The following is a 20,439-nucleotide window of genomic DNA, read 5'->3' as shown; positions in this document are numbered from 1 at the left end:
GTGGGAAATAGCTTCCTGGGCTCTTCAGTTGACTTGTCTCTAGAGCCCATCATTGTACATCTTCATTTATTTATGAAGAGCATGGACAAGACAGTGTTTAGAATTAATGATCTTATGTATAAGGAAAGTAATTTCTTTGCTGAATAGAAAAGTCAGGCTACTGACTTTTTATAATTGCATCCCAGCTTACTGAGGGTGATTTGTCTAAGAGTGCCTGCTGGAGCCTTTCAAGTGCTCACTTACATTAGTAGGCATGTGAATGAGTGAGATTACATGCCTAATCTTTTAAAAAAATCATCTGGACATTACTATTGCTTGATAAATAACACACACCAGCACACACCAGCTTCATCTATTTCCCAAGGGTGTGTGTGTGTGTGTGTGTGGCACATGTTGTGGTAAGTGTCTCTCTGGAGTGTGTGGCTGCCTGTAGGCACACTCCTTTGTGACAGGGAGCAGTCATGAGTGCTGGAAGAAATTAGCCTGTAGGTGCTATAGGAGCACCACTCCTTTCCCTACCTGAAGCGGTCTCCAGCTGCTGATTTACCCTGCTTTGTGGGGAAGTCTCTTCAGCTGTGTTAGTGAGGCTGCTTCCCTGTAGCATCTGGACAACTGCAGCTTGTCTTTCCACTGAGATTGATTCTAGTTCTGTTTTGTTCTGATAGCACTATGCACATCTTTTAAAAAATTTAAATAGTCATTGCTTTCTCTTTATCTTCTTTTTATATGTTTTATACATACATTATGAATTTCACAGAAAAGGGTTATACTGAGGTGTGTGTGGACACATGTCTTCATGAAAGTGAAGGAATGAACATGAAAACACAGGAAGATGTCTATGATCAGACACATACTTTTAGTTTGGAAAGTGAAAGTTTCCTTTCTCAAATGAATGTAGTTAACATCCTCTGAAATCTCTCTCCAACTATGCCCATGAAGTTTGACATAGTATGTGGGATGCTTATTATAAAGTAAGCTTTGGCGTTTATCTTCACAGGTGAAGGTATGTAGAATGCTTATTCTGAAGTCAGCTTTCACATTTATCTTTCTGTCTTTGCAGGTGAAGATTATAGTATAGCTTCATCAGATGTGGTCTTATTGGAAGGGGAGATCAGTAAAGCTGTGCCAATATATATCATTAATGACATTTACCCTGAGCTGGAGGAATCGTTTCTTGTGCAACTGCTGAATGAGACAACAGGAGGAGCCAAACTGGGGATGTTAACAGAGGCAGTCATTGTTGTAGAGGCTTCTGATGACCCTTATGGATTGTTTGGTAACCAGACTAATTTTTAATTTGTTTCTCTCTCATTCTCTCTCTCTCTCTCTCTCTCTCTCTCTCTCTCTCTCTCTCTCTCTCTCTCTCTCTCTCTCTCTCTCTCTCTCTGTCTTTGGTTTTTAGAGACAGGGTTTCTCTGTGTAGCTTTGGAGCCTATCCTGGCACTTGCTCTGGAGACCAGGCTGGCCTTGAACTCACAGAGATCCGCCTGCCTCTGCCTCCCGAGTGCTGGGATTAAAGGCGTGTGCCACCAACACCTGGCTTGTTTATCTCTTTTACTCTGTACGTCACTGATAATGACCTTTTTTATTTTTTTTAAATTTAAGATTGATTTGAGAGAGGTGTGTGTCTGTGTGTGTGTGTGTGTGTGTGTGTGTGTGTGTGTGTGTGTGTGTGTGAAAAGGAATCAATCACTTTTTGGCATAGAGACAGTCATAATCTGTTTGATTTTGTGTCATATCCGGCTCCCAGATGTGTTCTGTAAATTCTTTTTCTGGGCTTTTGGAGACAATGTCTTGCTACCTGTGATGATTGCTCTGTCCTGGAATTTGAGACTGTCCTTAACAGCTTCCTTAGTGCTGGGATGATAAGCATGGGCCATGCCAGGCTTTTACTTTGATATAATGCTTTCAAATAACTAATTAACAAAATTTACAGTCATGTTTGGGTTGCTTAACTTTCTGTATATGCAGGAAAAATGTTGAAATTGAGCCCCTTCTCCTGCGTGTTGTCAGACAGGAAGCAAAATAGCAATTACCTTTGTATTCCAGGCTGGCCCTGCCATAGCTGCAGCACTCAGTGGGTTTATTCTACCCATGTTGGCCAAAACCTGGCCCCTGTAGACATCCATGACCTGCTTTTATCACATCAAAAGGTGACTAGGAAATATTGAAAGGCCTGCCCACTTTGTATCACAGAACACTACCATAACTTCTTAGGGTGCCTAAAGGGAGAATTCCTATTCTCAGAGGTCCCAGCTTGGTCTTAGTTTGCCACAGTTCACTTTGTATCTAAAAACAACTGTTCTGTCTGCCCTTCAGGTTTTCTGAATACTAAATTTATTGTAGAGGAACCTGAGTTTAACTCAGTGAGGGTAAGCCTGCCAATAATTCGAAATTCTGGGACACTCGGCAATGTTACTGTTCAGTGGGTTGCCACCATTAATGGACAACTTGCCACTGGCGACCTGCGAGTTGTCTCAGGTAATGTGACCTTTGCCCCTGGTGAAACCATTCAAACCTTGTTGTTAGAGGTCCTGGCTGACGACGTTCCGGAGATTGAAGAGGTGAGAGGACTAACTAGTATAGAATAACATTTTAAATTGTGCCTTGTCTTATATAGTGACTAGAACAGATAACTGATGCTGAGGACTGAGCAATAGAGAACGATGCTGTAAATTGTGCCTTGTCTTACATAGTGACTAGAACAGATAACTGATGCTGTGAGAAAGACAAATATGTCTTTCTGTAGGGATTTCACAGAACACTCGTCTAAAGGTGTTTCTTACAAAACCAGAAGCAGGAACAGTGTAGAAATGCATGGTGCACCGGCCAGCTTGTCAGTTTAAGATTGTCTTTGTACGTGCATTGTATGTTTTAGAAAACTTTTGCTGAGTGATTATGTGTATATGTATATCATAATTATGTGATATTTGTTGCATATAATTCTGGCTTGTATCTCTGTTCCTATCTGAGTGTGAGCCAGTTGCAACTATGCAGATTTTGATTTTCTACACATTCACTCCTCCCATTCTTCTATTATTATAACAAGCATGCTGGGTCCATTTTTCCTGGTATTTGTCATGATGAACATGCAACATGAGAAATAAGAATAACTATTAATCATCAACATATTATCATAGATAATTTAATGAAATTCAAATATTACTAAAATCTAGATCTCATATTCATTTTAAGAACAGTTCCATTTAATAGCACATGAAGTCTATAACATTTATTTTATTGGCTAATTGTGCCATTATTCAATTTAAAAATAGTAACCATGCATTAATACATGTAATATATTTTCTTTCCTTCTTTAAAAACTTAGATGACTTCATGATTCTTTAAAGTTTTGTTGATAATTACCATTTAAGATATGGTGGGGGAAACCCAGAACAGATTTAGTTACCACCTAAATGAGAAAGTCATAGGTTATGAAAATCATATTATTACAATGGTAAGCAGGATTTAAAAACTGATTCCTATGAGTATCTTAGTAAATACTAGGTGATTTGAAATGGCTTTTATTTCTTATGTATTATTGTGCTCTTATTAAAAGTTGATTTGTATTATTTTGTTATTCTGAGTGTAATTGGGACAGTTTCTTTGGGGTCATTTTTTAAATGGTTTTATTTATTATTTATTATGTATAACTAATTAACTAATTATTTATTATGTATACAGTATTCTGCCTGCATGTATGTTTGTATGCCAGAAGAGGGCACCAGATCTTATTACAGATGGTTGTGAGCCACCATGTGGGTGCTGGGAATTGAACTCAGGGCCTCTGGAAGAGCATTTGGTGCTCTTAACTTCTGAGCCATCTCTCCAGCCCTCGTTGGGATCGTTTATACTTCATTGTATTTTGTTCTTATATCAATGTGTTTGATGTTTTCCTGCATCATTCACAGTTTGATTTTAGACCTGGGATGCTGTTAAGGAAGTTTTCACTTTGTTTTTAGGTTATCCAAGTGCAGCTAACTGATACATCTGGTGGAGGTACAATTGGGTTGGACCGAGTGGCAAATATTGTTATTCCTGCCAATGATAACCCTTATGGTTCAGTAGCTTTTGTTCAGTCGGTTTATCGTGTACAAGAGCCTCTGGAAAGAAGTTTCCACGCTAACGTAACCGTGAGAAGAAGGTACATGTAGAAGCTGCTGCTTCTGTGGGAGTGTGGGTGGGGGAAGGAGCCCGCTATGACTAAACAATTTAGATTCATATTTTCCACTGTAACATTCCGTACACTATTATGTCAGTTGGATTATGTGTACTGATAGACTTAATCATGTTTATTAGAAATACTATTAATGAAATAAAGATGGATTTTATACCATTGTGCTTTGTAGCAACCAAAATGTATTGCTTTATTATGTAGTATGTTCCAATTAGAACATGAAGACAGCTTGTTTTTAAACTCAGATGTTGCACGAAGAGTGTACTTTTAGGTTCTGTTTTTTTTTGTGTTTCCTTTGTAGAGAGCATAATGTTCACTGCTCTCCTTCAGAAATAGAACATAGAGGGTTGATGGACCAGCAGCAAAATAGTTACAATTCTCTAGTTTCATTTTGCTGTCATTGTTATTTTTTTTTCAGTGAAGTCTAATAGTCAAAGTTTTCTAATTATGTCTGGAAATTCTGAAATGGCTACAAGTTGCCTACCTTGCAAAATTTTCATAGCGTGATTAAAAGTAAGCATTATTTGTTTGAAAACTGGCCAGTATAGTTGACACTAGAAAGTAAAATGTTGAAAGAAAAGCAGTTTAGAGATATGGTTGTGTTAATACTAGTATTTAAAATCTTACCAAAAAAGCTTCTCAGAGTCATCCTGCATGCTGTTTTCCTCTGTGGGTAGCTCACAGACTAGTGCGTGCTTAACCTTTCCATTGTCCCCCACATTTCAGCGGAGGACACTTTGGACACCTGTTGTTGTTGTACGGTACCTCTGATATTGATGTAGTGGCTCTTGCAGTTGAGGAAGGTGAAGATGTGTTGTCCTACTATGAATCCCCAACTCAAGAGATGCCCGACCCACTCTGGAGAACTTGGGTGAATGTCTCTTCAGTGGAGGAGGCACAGGACACCTGTGCCACTCTGTGTCTCAAAGAACATGTTTGTTCAGCGTTTTCAATTGTCAGTGCTTCGGATGGTCCTCAGTGCTTTTGGATGACATCATGGGTCAGTCTCACTGTGAACAGCTCAGACTTCTGGACATACAAAAAGAACATGTCTAGAGTGGCCTCTCTTTTTAGTGACCAGGCAGTTGCTGGTAGTGACTATGAGCCAGTGACAAGGCAGTGGGCCCTAATGCTCGAAGGTGATGAGTTTGCAAATCTCACTGTTTCTATACTTCCTGATGATATTCCAGAGATGGACGAAAGTTTCCTAATTTCTCTCCTTGAAGTTCACCTCATGAACATCACAGACAGTTTTAAAAACCAGCCGACCATTGGGCAGCCAAATACTTCTGCAGTGGTCATAGCACTGAATGGTGATGCCTTTGGGGTGTTCGTTATGTACAGTGTTAGTCCCAATACCTCGGAAGATGGCTTATGTGTGGAATTGCAAGAGCAGCCACACAACTCTGTGGAGCTGGTGATCCACAGGACAGGAGGCAGCTTGGGGCAGGTGATGGTTGAATGGCGTGTTGTTGGTGGAACAGCTACTGAAGGTTTAGATTTTATAGGTGCTGGAGACATTCTCACTTTTGCGGAAGGTGAGTCACAATATAAATGGATTTCAGTGTTTCTTGGCAAAGTCATTCAAGTCAATATCATGCTTATGTTCATAAATATTTTCATGTACATTATTCATATACATATACAATGTGGTTTAGGAAACAATAGTGACTCAGCTTACAAATGATTACCCTAGCAGACATAGACTAACATGCCCTATATTTGTATGCTTTTAATTTTTTAAAGATGTTTAGGAAATATGTGAATGTTATCCCTTTGTGCCTGACGACAGTGGCTTTCATATGTCAGAGACAGGCTCTAATTTTATAAGGAAAGTTACAGGAATTAGCTGTGTACCTACAACCAAAAGTGTTTAAGAAGCAATGCTACCTGAGAATATAACTTTTTCAAATGTACTATATAAAGCACGATAGAACTTCAGTGAAAGATTTTAAGTATAAACAGTCTGAAGTTTGACAGTTGTAATTATTTTAAAATAATCATTGTCATAGATTTATTCACTACAGTATTCTTAAATTTGTACAAGAGTGCTGTGGAATTTTTTGAAAGTGAGGTATGAAATGCAGCCAAATGTAGATCATCTTCACTTAATCTTACCAATAGTTGATTTGTGACATTTAAAATTTGGTAAGTTCCTAGTTAAGCTTTTTATAGAAAAGGTAATTTTCCTAAGGGTGCTTTTTAAAATCCTGAGTTGAACACTGAGAGAGGAACCACAGTTTGTAAGAGTTTTTCCTTTCCCTTTTCCAATTGAAAAAGTTGCACACACTCATAAGACCCTTAGAATATGCACTAGATAAAAGTTTTAAGTTATCAGTAATTCTATGTCTCAGCAATTCACCGCTTCTGTTTACATTTTAGTGCACACACATTTTTGAAACTACTGACTATATGTGTAATAAACTTAAGACATCTAATAAACACTGCGTTTGAGAATACAATTCTAAAATGTCATAAACCTAGCTGGAAATGCAACGCAGTAAGTAGAATGTTTGCCTGGCATTCATGAAGCCTTGGTTTAATCCCTACCACCCCATAAACCATGTGTGGCAGTGTATGCCTATAATCCTAGCACTCAGCTGATAGAGTCAAGAGCAGGAGGGCCAGGGCTTTATTGCCATCTGCAGTGTGTACTGAGTATGAGGCAATGCTGGGCTCTATTAGATAGACTATCTCAAAAACCAAAGTGAAATAAAAATAAAACGCTAGAAAACATTTCTGTATTGGCCATTACTTATTTATTGAATTGGGGGTAGGAAAGTAGTAGGATGTTAGGTGGTAGGCTGGTAATTGGTGACATTTTCCTCTGTTTGAAAGTGAATGACAAAAATGCAGTAAGATTTGGGTAAAGGTAAAAAGTTAACACTAAATATTCTCATGTCTTAGATAAGTATAAAGGACCATATGATATGAAGCAGCACCAATATATAAATTATTATCACACTGAATTATAACTTCAGCTTTGCAGAAAATGCACTTTATTTTGTAGCTAACTTCGACTGTTAGGTTAATATGTAGTCTCAAACCAAGGTCCTTGGTTCAATGCTCAGGACCATGAGGGGAATATCCAAAAAGATAATGCGCCCTCTAGAGGTAATCTAGGCCCTGAAGTACTAATGAAAATGCCCTGGGATCTCTCCTTTTCCATCCTCTTTGCTGAACATGAGCAGGAACTAAACAGGATCTCATCCATGAGCAGCTAAGCAGGGCATGTTCCAGGCCGTCTTCTGGCACTTTCTCCACTAACGGAACACTGTGTCAAACACTTCACCCTTCTGAACTCTCCCTTTTTGTTGCATTTCTTCTTGACTCCAAGATTCCTCACAACATGCCCTACAAGCTAACATAAGATGCTGCCAACTCAGCCATCCACCTCCAACTCATGGCACTCTTGCTGGTGTCCTTGCTCAGACCTTGTCATTCCTCTGGGCCCAGTTTCACAACTGTTCCATATGTGCTGGTGTCCTTTGAGGGAGACATTGGGATGAATAAAACTATTCACAGTAATGGCACAATAAGGAAGAGATTACCATTTCCTTAAGGGAACTCCAAAACATGCCTTCAGCCCTCTTTCCCCAGGTACCTCATTGTTTTTGACAAAGACCAGGAAGTGTACTGTGATTCTTTGGAATAGCTTTCCCATTGGCTTTTCTACAACTCCAAGTCCTCCACAGTCTTTACAGATAAGAAAACAAGTAACTTAGCATACACACCATCTGCTATGGTGGTGACAATGCTACTCACAGCACTGGACTGCTATGATGAACACCTTCTTATTTACCTTCGAAAATTAAAGGTTATTTTTGGCCTTTCTGGTTTTTATTTTACTACTTTAACTATTAGTTCCATTAACTGTTCATAGGTGAAACCAAAAAGACAGCTATTTTGACAATTTTGGATGACTCTGAGCCCGAAGATGATGAAAATATCCTCGTGCGTTTGGTGCACACTGAAGGTGGAAGCAGAATTTTGCCCAGCTCTGACACTGTGACAGTGAACATCTTGGCTAATGACAATGTGGCGGGCATTGTCAGCTTTCTGACAGCTTCAAGATCTGTCATAGGTCATGAAGGTAGGTCCCTTTTGTTGAACACATTCTTTCATATTTCCACAGGTGTTATTTTCTGTCTTGCTTTTTGAGGCTTCTCCCCCCACCCTCTTTTGTTGAACTGTGTTTTTAATCTATGTTTTACTTAGTGTAGAAGACTGCCTGCTGTGCTTTGCTTGATTGTGGGTACAAACCTTAAACACACTGTGATCCAGCTCATCACTCCCCATAGCTAGGAGTGCTGTGAACCTCAGAGCTGGAATGCCAGTTTCTCATCTGCTAAATCACAAACAGGCCATACTCAAAGAGTTCTGTGGTAGCAGTAATTAAACTGTAAACTCTGAAGTGCTTAGTATAGCTTTGGCATATGTAGTGTGTATATTTCGGTACCTATTATTATTAAATAGTGGAACATTGAATTTTTGTGAAAATATTTATCATTTGCGAATATTTTAGCCTCAACTTTGTTTTATCTGTGTTTTATGAACACAGTGCCATACCAAAAAGCCTGGTATGGTGTTCAGTGTTTTAAACACAAGAATTTCCCTACATCCTTAGTATTCTGTGTCATAGAAGGCTAATTTTAATTTGATTCAGATATTACAATGATGGTATCTTTGAACAAACCTGCTTAGAAATTAATGAAACATCACAGGATGTACTTCACCATATAGTTTGAATCCTGCATTTGAAAATAATTCTACTTCAAAAACTTAAGACATGAAAATGACATGGATCATATATGTGGATCTCTTCAGAGGAAAGCACAAAGCTGGGGCATAGATTAAGTGACTTGACAGGGCCAAGGAGCTAGTTGGTAGCTAGCCTGGAAATCTAATGCATCCTAGTGTGCACCTACTGTCTGTCTCTACTGTACACTTCCAACTTTCGAGTTACTTTGCTGAACTTATCTAAACTTGTGAGCCATTTTCTGACACTCTTACATTTACTAATGGTTTAGAATTGGATCTTGTCACCCAGATAATGAGTAAAAGAAAGAATAAATTGTCATAAATCTACTGTAAAGACAAGTCACTATCAAAGTTATTTGTAGTGTAAGTTAAATGACACTGCAGGAATCCTTAGTAGTGGTGACAGGTTTATGGAATGTTATCAATGTGCCAGATCTACTCCCATTATTTCCTTACTTTAGCAACAGTCCTTTGGCACCTCATGTAGGATATCCCATACTATGAAATAAAGTAATAGCATTTGAGATCAGTGGTGGGACTTTACCTCCACAGCCCTGGAACCCAAAGCCAATGCTCCTTAGCAGGGAACTTCCTCAACAGAGACTGTTTTCCCTGGATTTGTATCTGCTACAGAGGCTGACAGTGTGGGAATTGGGAACATTTGAAGAGATTTTAGTACAGGATTACTAAATCTGAGTGCTGGCTGTTTGAAAGAAGGAAATTAGAAATAGATTTATTTCTTTGTTTATGAGACAAAGTCTTGCTATATAGCATTCTGTGGAACTCATTCTGTAGACCAGGTTGGCCTTAAATTCATAGGGATCCACCTGCTTCTGCTTCTTGAGTTCTGGTATTGAAGTCATGTGCTTCCGTACCCTTCTGGCTTTTTGTTTTGTTTTGAAACAAGATTTCTCTGTGTAACATCCCTGGCTGTCCTGGAACTCAATTTGTAGACTAGGCTGGCCTTGAACTCACAGAGATCTGCCTGCCTCTGCCTACCAAGTGCTGGGATTAAAGGCATGTGTCTGATCTAGGATTGTTTTCCAAAGAAGACACAAAGCTGGATGGGCAAGGAATGGTGGTGGATCTGGGAGGATCTGAAGGAAGGGGCAAATATAACCAGAGTTCAGTGTATAAAATTTTCAAAGATTTAATTAAAATTTATATTAAAGAGTACATAGACACCCACCATCCTCTTACAGTGTTTTTAATTGTAAGACAATTATGTCCTGCAAGCTTATTCTGTGAGTGCTTAAGTAGTGATAGGAATGATGGGTGGAAGATCCCTCAAGGAGCCAGGATCTGTTGGTGGCTACCATAGCATCTTAGAGTCTGCAGACCTCAGAACCTGATTCTTTTGGGCTGAAGAAATTTCACCTGAAAACCATATTGTAGTTATTTTGGTTCTGACAGCCACTTGTCTTCAACAAATACAATGAAGAGGAATTAGCAGTTAAAAACTAAGTTTAAATAGTAATTAAATCCAGTCTGAAAATCCTCACTCTGAATATGGTGTCCTAGACTCAAGGGCTTTTAAAAGGTAGGAAGTGCATTTTTTGCACTTTGTGAAATTATTAGTGTTTTTGAAGTAGTATCAGGTTTTGTGACTTTGAAAAATTTGCACAGTATGACTCTAGAAACCTTATCACTGGCACTACCCATGAAGCATGATGAAGCTGTAAAGCTCTCCCTGTACCCACAGTACAGATACACTCTAAATGAAGCTCTGACCTGCATAGAAGAGGGGCTCTAGGTGGTCGAGTTTGTGTTTGTTCTTATGGATTATGAACATGTAAAACATGTTCAGTCAATTGTGGCCCATTGTATGCTTTCAGTTATTCTTAACTCTTTGAAGTATTCTCTTCATAATCATCAATTCATATGTGTTAAACAAGAAAACAAAGACATAGTCTACTAAAGTAATGATGACGAAGTACTTTTGTATTAAAATAGTTAATATATGTTTAAAAATCTTTCTGGTATTTTTACCTTCTTAAAATTCCCAACTTTCCATAAATAATCCATCTTAATAAAATTTTGTGTTTAGATTTAACATTAAATTTTTATTTTATTTTATTTATGATTTTAAGTCTTTAAATGAATTGAGCCATGATATTTTATTTTAAGAAATTTATATTGGAAATAATGTTTTGCGGTCTAAAGCTATAGTTTAGTGTGTGCTTGCCTTACATCCATGAAGACTCTGGGTGTGGTTCTCCAGAAATGCCAAAAATAGAAATAAAGAGAAAGAAATGTGTGTTTAGATTGATTATGTTTAGAAGTTTAGAAATGTGGTTGTTTGAAAAAATTAGAACATGGTGTTTGTATTCTATTTCTACTCTTGTTTGAAAAGTGTTGGTAGATAACTAATATACACAAAAGTTGTTTTTTAAAATGACATTTTAAGTGAATATTTGAGGGTTTCAATTTTATTTTTGTGCTACAAGCTGCAAATAAGGATATGTTCTCAAAACCTTTTAAAATAATACTGATTCCTATTTCATCATGACTTCAGTGATGTTGATCATAGTGAATGGTAACTTGTATTTATCATTATTCAGAATTAGAAATTTGAGCATTATTTTAGCAAGCCACATAATCAGCATAACTCCAATAGCCTCCTTTGCTCTTTTAGCAATTTTAAAGAAATGACAGGTTTTTTTTTTTGTTTTTTGTTTTTTTGTTTTTTGAGACAGGGTTTCTCTGTGTAGCTTTGGAGCCTTTCCTGACACTTGCTCTGAAGACCAGGCTGGTCTCGAACTCACAGAGATCCACCTGCCTCTGCCTCCCGAGTGCTGGAATTAAAGGCGAGCGCCACCAACGCCCAGCCCTTTTCTTCAGTTTTGTAAAATGTTTCATGTTGATAAAAACCAAGAAAGGAAAACAGCTATTCAGTTATTAGGGAATGCTAATGTAACCATGGTCAAGCTACAGAGGGACAGTTTTGACACCTTTCCTTGTATTTCCTTTTACAAAACAAAACTTTGGTAGCATATGTAAGTTACAACCTAAATAAATGTGATTTTCAGGTATCTGAAAGCATTTTCATGCATGCATTGTGTAAAGTCACATTGTGTACTGGTGTAAGGAATTTGTGTCCTTTGGAGAAACAGAGGAAGGAATTTCCATGTGTCCTTACTGGTTTTGACTGTGGAGATGTATTGTTACAGAGCACTGGTGTTCTGGTGCAGGTTTTGGAGTGCTTACCATTTTCTTTCCCATTTCACCAGCTGCTTTCTGGACTTCTATAACATGGCTTGTATTTCCTGAGGTTCTACCCACAGAAAGTATTTGGGTGTAACATCTCTGTGCTAATGAGTAAGGGGCATGTAGAGAGCACCTAGAGATTTATAGCATAACAGCCTTGTTCTGTTCTTGGAAAAGGACCCAAATAGTTGCATGCTTGAGTTTCAGTTTTGTTGATTTGGAACACTAAGTTCATTTTCATCAAGTGGTTGTTAATCTCTATTTCTTACTTACAGGAGAAATTTTGCAGTTCCATGTGATCAGAACACCCCCTGGTCGAGGAAATGTCACTGTTGACTGGAAAATTGTTGGACAAAACCTAGAAGTCAATTTTGCTAACTTTACAGGCCAACTCTTCTTCTCTGAGGTAACACCACAAAGACAAGTTTTGCCATATATTTTTTAAAAGAAAATGCAGCATTTTGAGGAAAACAGAGTAGAAAATGAGCACCACCACACTGTATTTATCATCACTTTATCCACTTATACCTACCTTGTTTGTGTTCTTCCTTGATGTCTTTAGCTTTTGTCTTCATTTCTGCTGCTTTGATGTGGAGCCAAAGCCCGGTTGCTGTTACCTTGTGTACTGGGTTGGGCAACTAATGACTGGAACCCTGCAGGATTTTTGTTTTCTCATTTTTTATATCACTCCTGCAAAGATCTCTTAATGTTATTGCTTTCTAATATACATCAGTCATTGATTAAGATTTAAATTGTTGGTCTCAGTGGATAGAATCTCCAGTTTGTGTCCCCATGCTTTAAACCTGCTATATCATGAGTCAATGGTTTCTGTTTCATTAATATCAAAGACAATGTTTGGTTCAAATGAAGCTATGTTTGACTGCACAGCATAAGCGTTAGGCTAGTGAAAGCAGAAGATAGTTTATGTGCAGTAACAATACAAGCATGGTATTTCTCTCTGTTTTAGGGGACATTGAATAAAACCATATTTGTACATTTGTTGGATGACAATATTCCTGAGGAGAAAGAAGTTTACCATGTTGTTTTATATGATGTCAAGACTCAAGGTAATTTAGAAGTCATTTTTGAACTTTTCTTTGGTATTTTCATTTCAGAGAAGAAAGAAATGAGGTAGTTTCCATCAGTGTGTTTAACAAGTAGGTATGTGCCAACCTAAAGAAAGTTACCTTAGAGCCAACGTGGTGCTGTGCATCTGTGATCTTGGTGCTCAGAAGGCTGAGGCAGGAGGATTGTGGGGTTAGATTCACACTGTAGGTACCAGGCCAGCCAGAACTACTTTAAATATTACCTGTCCCACAGAAATGTTATATTGAAAAAAACTAGTAGGATGGCATGTAAACACTTACCTTTATGGACTAAAGAAACCTACTCTAAAAGTTTTGCTATATAGGGCTGGGAAGATGGTTCAGTGGATGAAGGGATTTCTGTAGAACTGTGAAGACAGAGCTCTGATAAACAGAACCCAAAGCTACACATGGTTGTTCATATCTATAATCCCCTGCAGTCCTACAGCAGGGTGGGAGATGTACACAAGAGCATTCTTGGGAGCCCACTTGCTGGCCAGTCTGGCATACACAGTGACAAATAGCAAAAGACCTGTCCTATCCAAATAAGTAGAAGGAGAGTATGTACACCCTTGGTTTCTTACTGATGTCCACATTTTCACTGTCATCACACACACACACACACACACTTACACAAACAAGTATAAAAATAATTTTAAGTATTTTGCTGCTGCTATGTAGTGGTTAGTTTTCTGAAACAAGGTCCTGCTATGTAGCCCAGACTGCCTCAACTTCATATAGTCCAAGTTATCTTCAAACTTATGATCTTTCTACTTTAGCCTAAGTAGGGCTGGGTGACATGTTGGATAGTTATTTGTTGAATAAAATATATTTCTAAAGATAAAAATTTCTGAGTTTGTTTTTCTGTAGAAAACCAAATTAGCTGGACAGTGGTGGCACATGCTTTTGATGCTAGCACTTGGGAGGCAGAGGCAGGTGGATCTGAGTTTGAGGCCAGCCTGGTCTACAGAATGAGTTCCAGGACAGGCTCCAAAGGTACAGAGAAACCCTGTCTTGAAAAACAACAACAACAACAAAAATAAAATAAAAAAGAAAGATAAAGCCATCTAGATTTTGTACCAATTACTATTTATGGATAATTTAAATTTGACCATTTTTTAGCAAATTGCTTGGGTAGGTTATTTCCTGTCTATTAGTTTCTATAATTCAGACAACCAATATAGTCAATAATGACAATAACATCTACACAGAAGAGTTCACAGTTTGTTGTGTGGAAGGTAAATGGGATGCAGGTTGTTGTGGACCTGACGATTTCCAGGAGGGACACAAACAAGCACTTGCTCAGCAAACATGGAAGCATTTTAAGCATTGTGAAGTTTCTGAAAAGGTGCAGTTTGACTTCCTAATGGATTCCTCAATATATTTAGGAGTCTTGCCTGCGGGAGTCGCTCTGCTTGATGCCCAGGGATATGCAGCTGTCCTCACAGTAGAAGCCAGCGATGAACCACATGGTGTTTTAAACTTTGCTCTCTCCTCAAGATTTGTTTTGCTACAGGAGGCTAATGTGACAATTCAACTGTTCATCAACAGAGAGTTTGGGTCTCTAGGTTTGTACTACTCTGGAATAAGTGGTAAATGGGCTTTCTAGACAAGGGCCTTTAAAATTTTGTTTTATTTTCCAAATTCTGTTTTAAATCCATGAAGGAAAATGATGTTCAGGATAGTACTTTGTAACTTCTTTTCTTTTTTTATTTGAAAAAAATTATTTTTCATTTTATATACTAACCCCAGTTCCTCCTCCCTTCCCTTCTTCCCCTCCCCCTTTCCCACCCTTCATCTACTCTTCATAGGGTTAGTAAGGCCTTCCTTGGGCAGTCAACAAAGTCTGGCATACCAAGTTGAGGCAGGACCAAACCCTGCCCTCCCATCAAGGCTGCTAACATTTATTTTTACAAAAGTTAAAGGAATTATCTGTTTTCACAGAAATGCTATGTAACAAATAATGGTTCAGTCTCAGGGCAGATAGTAGTGGGCTGCTCAGGGGTCTGCCTACTAGGCTGGGCTTGACCTATGTGGCTGTTCTCTATGTTTTTCATCATCCTTTTGGGACAAGTAAAGACACAATAAAGCAAATGACAGTATGCCAGGCCCTTGTGATATAGACCTAAAATTACTACAACACCACTTTCACCCCGTACTGTTGGCAAAACAAGTCCCATAGCTCAACTGCAAGTCTAGAGGCAGGGCCCGGCATCTTGATGACAGTAGGCCATTTCTGTGTTTAACACATGTGAAGGTTGTACGCACGTGAAATAGTCAGGCACTGGGGACAGTGATGGGACTCACAACAAAAGGGACGTGTTCGAAATGGAAACATTTTCTTAAAAGTGCAGATAATCATAAAATCTTTTTTCCTTAACAAATTCCCTTAGGAGCTATCAATGTCACATATGCCACTGTTCCTGGAATAGTGAGTCTAAAAAATGAAACAGAAGGGAACCTAGCAGAGCCAGAGGTTGACTTTGTTCCAGTGATGGGATTTCTGGTTTTAGAAGAAGGGGAAACAACAGCAGCCATCAACATCACTATCCTTGAGGTGAACACTTACATTATTTCCATGATCTTATGTTAAGTCTAAATAATCATACAGAAAAATAGATATGGGTAGAATATACTGTATATAACACAAGCAGGAAAATGTGGTTAGAGATTTCTAGTAACTTTGCATTTAGAGGTAGCAATTTAACGATGACTAAGATTATATAGTACTTTTTACTTGTTAAATATTATTCTCTTTGATATTTAGAAATTTCTTTAAAACTTGAAAACTGTACAGTATTTCGAGATTTGAGAAACGATTTGGTTGGTTTCCCCTGCTGGTGGTTTTAAATAGGGATATTGCTTTCCCTGAGTTTTTTTCTTCTTCTTTCAGATCCTCCAGGAGTTTCCATTTGTGTTTAGAGCAGCCAGCCTGCTGGCATGTATTTTATTATAGAAACATTGTGTGATAGATGATTTCCTTAGGACCCTTTCCTATAAAGTGGTTCTGGCCTAAGAGGTTCAAAGGGAACATTTTAACAATGTGAAAGGATTCCCTGAACCCAGACATTCATGTAGATCATAATCTTTGTAGGTAAGATTAGTTATATCAGAGAGAGTGGCAAACTCTCCAGAGGCAGATGACAGAAAACAAGGTTATGGTCAACCATAAACTCATCAGTGGTGACTGAATTGTCTCTGAAATGAGTTTCGAACAGTGAAATCTTGTGTTGTTTGGGGATTTGGGTTCAGCTATGTAAATGCACTTCTAGGAGCTTATGGAAAGAATACTGTAAACAGAAAGGGTAAAGATGGTGTACAGTACAGAAGTGAGAATGATGAAGTATTTGTAAATACATTTCTGTTATTTTGTATTTTCAAGTTCCATTTTAAAGCTTTTATTCTGTCAGGGGCTTTTTGTAGTTTTACAATATGATTAATAATATAAGCTACATACCCTGTGAGGTTAGTTGTTATTTCCTCTGCCCTGTGACCCACGGCAACACGAGAAAACTAAATCTAAGAACCAAAGGTACTGTCATGTCAGTATGTAACAGGGAAAGGATCTGACAAAACTTTAAACAATCATCATAAATGTCTGATCTGTTGGGTAACTAATTATACACTGTAAATATACTAAACTCACACACACACACACACACACACACACACACACACACACACACACACACACACACACACGGACTTGCTACCATGTTATGTGAGCTTTTAAAGTAGAAAAGAATGCCTCCCTGTCCCGCGCCCGCTCTGTATTCCTCGCCAGCAAGAAACACACGCAGGACACTCGGATCCTTCTGCAGACAAGCTTTAATGCATTAGACTGAGCAGAGACTGAGTAGAGACTGAGCAGAGACTAAGCAGAGACTGAGCAGAGACTGAGCAGAGACATTGAACGAAGAAAACCATCCCTATATAAAAGGCTGACCAGCCGCCTGGGACGTATTACCCTATGAATGGCTTCAGCTCCTCAGGCAAGAATGAGCCACGGGATAGGCAGAGATCAAAGGAATGGAGATTACCCAGCGCCTGTGAAGTAATTCACACCTTGGTGTCTTCAGGCAGCATTATAATGCAGGAACCGGCTTCCTACATATCACCCTTTTTTTATTAATTAATGAAAAGGCTTTATATTATTACAAGCAAATAGGTCACCCATATGTTGAGGGATAGAGGCAGGGGTTGACCTTCCCAAAATCAAACATTAAGACTGTGTACGAGAGTCACCATCAGGCTGTCAGTTTGACCCGAAGTACTCCCGACCTGTCCTCTGCCGTTTTTCTGGGAAAGGGGATTCTCAAGGCAGGTAACCCTTATGCAGGTCAACGTACCTCCCAGAGAAGCCTGTATAATAGGCAACTCTGTGCGATGCCTATGCTCAGCATCCCTCTTTTTGGGGCTGCACAAACCAGACACTCTACCCTGTGCAGTGAGCCTAGGCTCCGGGTGTGCAAGAGCTGTCTGGCCGGCGGCCTATCGCTTAGTAGCCAAAAATATAAGCGCTTGGATGATCTCTTGGTTTGAGCCCTGGAGCTTACATGCCAGCCAAAGGAGTAACAGCATTTCGCAGGCGGCTGCATATCCACCCCTTTTCTCACAGACCAGCCAAAAATAACAGCAATCTGTAAACGGCTGCATCGAACAATTACCCCCACCCCTCGCCATCTCTCCGCCAAGGACAGGAGTTAATCTGGATAACAATAGCGGCTCTCAACTCCCGGGGGTAGAGGGTGGAGTTTCGACTTTTGAAGGTCTGCAGAGGCTCTTCGGGTGAGTCTTTCTGGGATCCACAGAGGATTTTCTTCATCCTGTGGAAAAACACATACCGCTCCCCTGGATCTTATGAGAATAGGATCCGGGCCTCTCCAAAGACCAGTTAAGACATCTTTCCATTTTACCATTTCCTTTTGGCCTTTTAGTTTTTGAGGTGAGACGCTTGGCCTCGGTATGGCCCCCAGCGTTAATGTAAATGAGGCTTTAAAGCCCCAGGCATTCCAGGCCTTTAAGAAGTGTTGAATAGCAGGCATGGCCTTTTCCCCTATCAAAGACTGGGAAAGCCATCTGTAATTTTTTCCATTCCTCTGATGGTAAGAAGGAGTCGGTTTCAAATAGTGGGGGTGCTGATGGAAGCACACCCGCTGGCATTTTTGGCCGTGTTGCTTCTTTCTCTAGCTCTGTTTCCTTGTTAGAGTCTAAAATCTTAGAGTCTGAGCTGCTCAGCTCCAAGGCTTCAGTTTCGTTGTAGGGCAGCTTCTAAATTTACCGGGGTGTGACCGGCCATTCCCCATTCTTTCTCCCTCCTTTTTTGTCTCTCCCTCATCCAGCTGAGCTGTTTCTTTTAAAACTTTATCTCTTGAGCTTTTAGAGTTATCAGAGCTATCAAGATTTAAAGCTTTATACACTCCCTTGTCAGTAGACATTCCAGGAGGTCTTTTTTTCTTATTTGTTGTAGTTTTTTTTCTTATATACACTCCCATGTCACTAGACATCCCGGGAGGTCCTTTTTTCTTATATTTTATTGTTAGGCGCGCCCCATCTCTCACCATATTCGGTTTCTGATATGTAATTCTGTACTTCTTTAAGATTGCTACAACAGTGAGAAAAGTCAAAATAGCTCCTAGTAAAAGCATAGAAGCCTCTATATTAACCTCCCATAATAGCAACATTCCCAAGCCAAAGTCCAGAAAAATCATACCTCTCCGAATTTCTTTCATTACATTCGGTTTCTGATATGTAATTTTGGACTTCTTTAAGATTGTCCCAAGCCAAAGTCCAGAAAAATCATACCTCTCCGAATTTACCACCCTGCAGTTCTGAATCCGCCTCGTTAGAGGGGTCTCTGAGGTGCTGGAGATGTTAAGCTTCCCGGGTTTCGGCACCATATGTCCCGCGCCCGCTCTGTATTCCTCGCCAGCAAGAAACACACGCAGGACACTCGGATCCTTCTGCAGACAAGCTTTAATGCATTAGACTGAGCAGAGACTGAGCAGAGACTGAGCAGAGACTAAGCAGAGACTGAGCAGAGACTGAGCAGAGACATTGAACGAAGAAAACCATCCCTATATAAAAGGCTGACCAGCCGCCTGGGACGTATTACCCTATGAATGGCTTCAGCTCCTCAGGCAAGAATGAGCCACGGGATAGGCAGAGATCAAAGGAATGGAGATTACCCAGCGCCTGTGAAGTAATTCACACCTTGGTGTCTTCAGGCAGCATTATAATGCAGGAACCGGCTTCCTACACCTCCCCTCTCCAAGTCTAGTTTTGTCAGCATGGATGCTTCTTCCTTGCACTGCATTTGCATTTTCTGTTTGGTCATTTTCAACCCTTGTTCTCAGAGCAGTGCAAGATTGGAACAGAGCAGGCCCAACATGCAGACTTGAACAACTGTGAGGTTTGGTAAGGGGCAGTTGTTGCTTATGTTTGCCTAGATACTCTGCCTATCTAGAGACGAACATTTTCAACTTCTCATTTTCTCACATGGAAACATGTCTCATATAAGTTGGAAAACATGTTGGTATGTACCTATTGATATTTTAGGTGCACACACACACACACACACACACACACACACACACACACACACACACACACAACACACACACACACACGCATGCACGCACGCACACACGCACACACAAGTTTCTGTGTAAACTTTATAAATATCAGCAGCTGGATAGTCACTTCTGACATGGATTTTACTTGTCCTGTGTTTAATGTACCTTTTTTTTCATTGTTAATTGTGGGACTATTGATTAATAATAACCACTATCACTTTCAAAGGATTCTTTGAAACTGACTATTCCACATATACTATTTTTGATTACTACTGGCAAACAATGCCAGTGTATTATTTCTCCACAGACAAACACGGTAGATTTGAGGCCTTGAAATGTAAACACCTCACCTCAAACTCTAGAGGTTGTCCCCAGCCTTCCCTTGCAAAGCTTACATTGCTTCCATGACATCACTCCATTTCTCATTCTGAATAGCAGGTATTAGGGAAATTGGACATCTTTTGCTTATGTTGTATTTAAAATAATTAGGTTCATATAGTTAGATATTTTGTTTGCTTATAAACTGGGTTTAAAGTGTTATAATATTGAGGTGGTTTCATATTGTTCAACCTAATAACTTACACATATAATATTAACACTGTTATTGTTACATTTTTAATTTAAATATTTTTCC

At 39.2% G+C, this 20,439-nt stretch overlaps 1 protein-coding gene across 1 annotated transcript in view; it reads left to right on the top strand.

Moving 5' to 3' along the window:
• Positions 1-20,439, top strand: part of Adgrv1 (adhesion G protein-coupled receptor V1) — a 509,614-nt gene that overhangs the window by 63,357 nt on the left and 425,818 nt on the right. The window contains exons 29-37 of the mRNA XM_035440478.1: positions 1,061-1,276; positions 2,320-2,564; positions 3,963-4,144; positions 4,904-5,715; positions 8,061-8,270; positions 12,421-12,551; positions 13,113-13,212; positions 14,619-14,798; positions 15,624-15,787. Coding sequence (XP_035296369.1) covers positions 1,061-1,276; positions 2,320-2,564; positions 3,963-4,144; positions 4,904-5,715; positions 8,061-8,270; positions 12,421-12,551; positions 13,113-13,212; positions 14,619-14,798; positions 15,624-15,787 — 2,240 coding nt within the window. The remainder of the gene's footprint in view (positions 1-1,060; positions 1,277-2,319; positions 2,565-3,962; positions 4,145-4,903; positions 5,716-8,060; positions 8,271-12,420; positions 12,552-13,112; positions 13,213-14,618; positions 14,799-15,623; positions 15,788-20,439) is intronic.

The sequence above is a fragment of the Cricetulus griseus genome, chromosome 2 (genome assembly GCF_003668045.3).
Source record: "Cricetulus griseus strain 17A/GY chromosome 2, alternate assembly CriGri-PICRH-1.0, whole genome shotgun sequence".
Classification (NCBI taxonomy): Eukaryota; Metazoa; Chordata; class Mammalia; order Rodentia; family Cricetidae; genus Cricetulus; species Cricetulus griseus.
Note: the sequence above shows the minus strand (reverse complement) of the source record. Positions and strands in the feature narration are given on the sequence as shown.